Here is a 1,745-nt window from a genome sequence, read left to right as displayed (position 1 = left end):
TGTATTCAAATGCAGCAAGTTCTTCGAGACGGTGAGTATCAACACCGGTGTGCAAGTTTCACTGATGGGCCGATATGACTGGAGTACTATTACTTGACTTGTCTGATACTTGTGGTTCTGGCAGGCGCGTGAGACGATGGATGTGTGATTTTGAGAAATAAAATGTGTTCTAATTGAGGTCGAGTATATTGGTCGAGTATTTTATTTTATTTCTGATGGCGCACAGCGCTCGCTGAGATTAGATAATGCCGAGGCGGCACATCAAACGTCCAACATGCCGACACTCACCAGATTCCCTGGTCATCGTCATCTTCTGCCGTGGCCAGTTGTGCAATCGCGAGGACTTCAAGCTGTTTAGCTGCAGACTGGTAGTGCTTCAGTACTTCAGTGGCCGGCGTCCGAGACATCTCATGACGAGTGACGATTGTACACCGAAGATTTCAAGTATCATCCGGGGCCCCCGCTCGCATTGTTGAAACTCCGCGATGACAAATGTTGAACACACGCGCAACAACACGCGCAACAGTCTAATATATCATTTTATTTTTTACTCGCTTGCTTGTTCACACGGCAATATATAGTTATACTCGTTCACAGAAAAATAAAATGGAATTGAGCAGGGCGACTGTTAGCCTGAAAGGCTGCTGCCGAAAGGGTCGCTGCCAAGCTGTAACCAAGTTATTCAAACGGTGCCTCTGAGAACTTGAAGGAATTGAGCCAATTCAAGTAACCGATTCGGATCGTCATGTTGTCAATGTCCTGATATAGGGTTCTCAATTGGAATTACATTAAAATAAAATAAGCAGGACTGCTTAGATTCATACTACCAGTACTACTATTACTATGTACTAGTAGCACAGTACTGCATCACGCACATGAACCAACAATCGCTACGACAGCATGAATCACTTGCTCGCTCATCAATATCCCATTACAATCCGTTCAGTTCCCATGAATGTAAGAATGAAACTTGTCGTCGTCCTCAGCCTGATTTGTGCTCCTTCAGGCTGAAAGGCGGCATGGCTATCATATTTATCAAGATATAACAATAGTAACCCTTAGACCGATGTTGATTGGTGCGCAGCTGATAATGCTTCACATCCTCTAGGCTATTATAAAACGCCCACCACGACGACTGGCATACCGTGCGAGTAGTGAAGAATCTAGCCAAAATATAACGGCTACTCTCCGAGTCATCAGTCTTAAATTCGGGTGTGATGTTTAACCGTTGACAACTAACTATTGAGAACATCGACTTGGAAATCAACAGGAAGCACAGGTAAACTCGATACCGTCTCGTACCCTTCATTGCATCTAGTCCGAACCCTAACTACTAGACGAGGAACAAACACCTCAGTCCCCACGACTCGGAGCCAATCACGAGTCAACCTGAGGAAATTCTGTGCCTTATCATAAGTCGCTCCAACATCCCTTATCCTTTTCGAATTCTCCATCCCATCTGCACAGTGTCATGTCGGAAGAAGAGGCTGCCGCTGGTCTCCGCTGGAACAATAATGTGTCTGGTTCGTCAGCTCCTTTGCCTGATTTGCCGCATCATTACTCTGAATTTCGACTGCAGTAGCGGCCATTGCCCTGATATCTTATGAGTACCGTTAGTAGCCTTGGTGAACCTTGTACTCTTACTGAGTGAAAGATCGTCTAGTTCTTCTGTTAGACAAGGAGGTAACAGAGAACTCTTCTTCTGTCGGTCGCGTGCTGATGGTTATGATTATCGGCATAGGTTG

At 45.4% G+C, this 1,745-nt stretch overlaps 1 protein-coding gene across 1 annotated transcript; it reads right to left on the bottom strand.

Moving 5' to 3' along the window:
* Nucleotides 1–836: 836 nt before the first annotated feature.
* On the bottom strand, nt 837–1,411 carry BJ212DRAFT_1072632 (uncharacterized protein). Its single transcript, XM_041328999.1, has one exon. The coding sequence runs from the start codon at nt 1,307–1,309 to the stop codon at nt 983–985; it is 327 nt and encodes a 108-aa protein (XP_041186134.1). The 5' UTR covers nt 1,310–1,411; the 3' UTR covers nt 837–982.
* Nucleotides 1,412–1,745: the final 334 nt, after the last annotated feature.

This window comes from Suillus subaureus (assembly GCF_016647635.1).
Source record: "Suillus subaureus strain MN1 chromosome Unknown BJ212scaffold_90, whole genome shotgun sequence".
Taxonomy (NCBI): domain Eukaryota; kingdom Fungi; phylum Basidiomycota; class Agaricomycetes; order Boletales; family Suillaceae; genus Suillus; species Suillus subaureus.
This window is presented reverse-complemented; position numbering and strand designations above follow the sequence as displayed.

Coding starts and splice junctions, on each gene's coding strand:
- BJ212DRAFT_1072632 (XM_041328999.1), bottom strand. CDS start 1,309: ATGAAGGGTACGAGACGGTATCGAGTTTACCTGTGCTTCCTGTTGATT.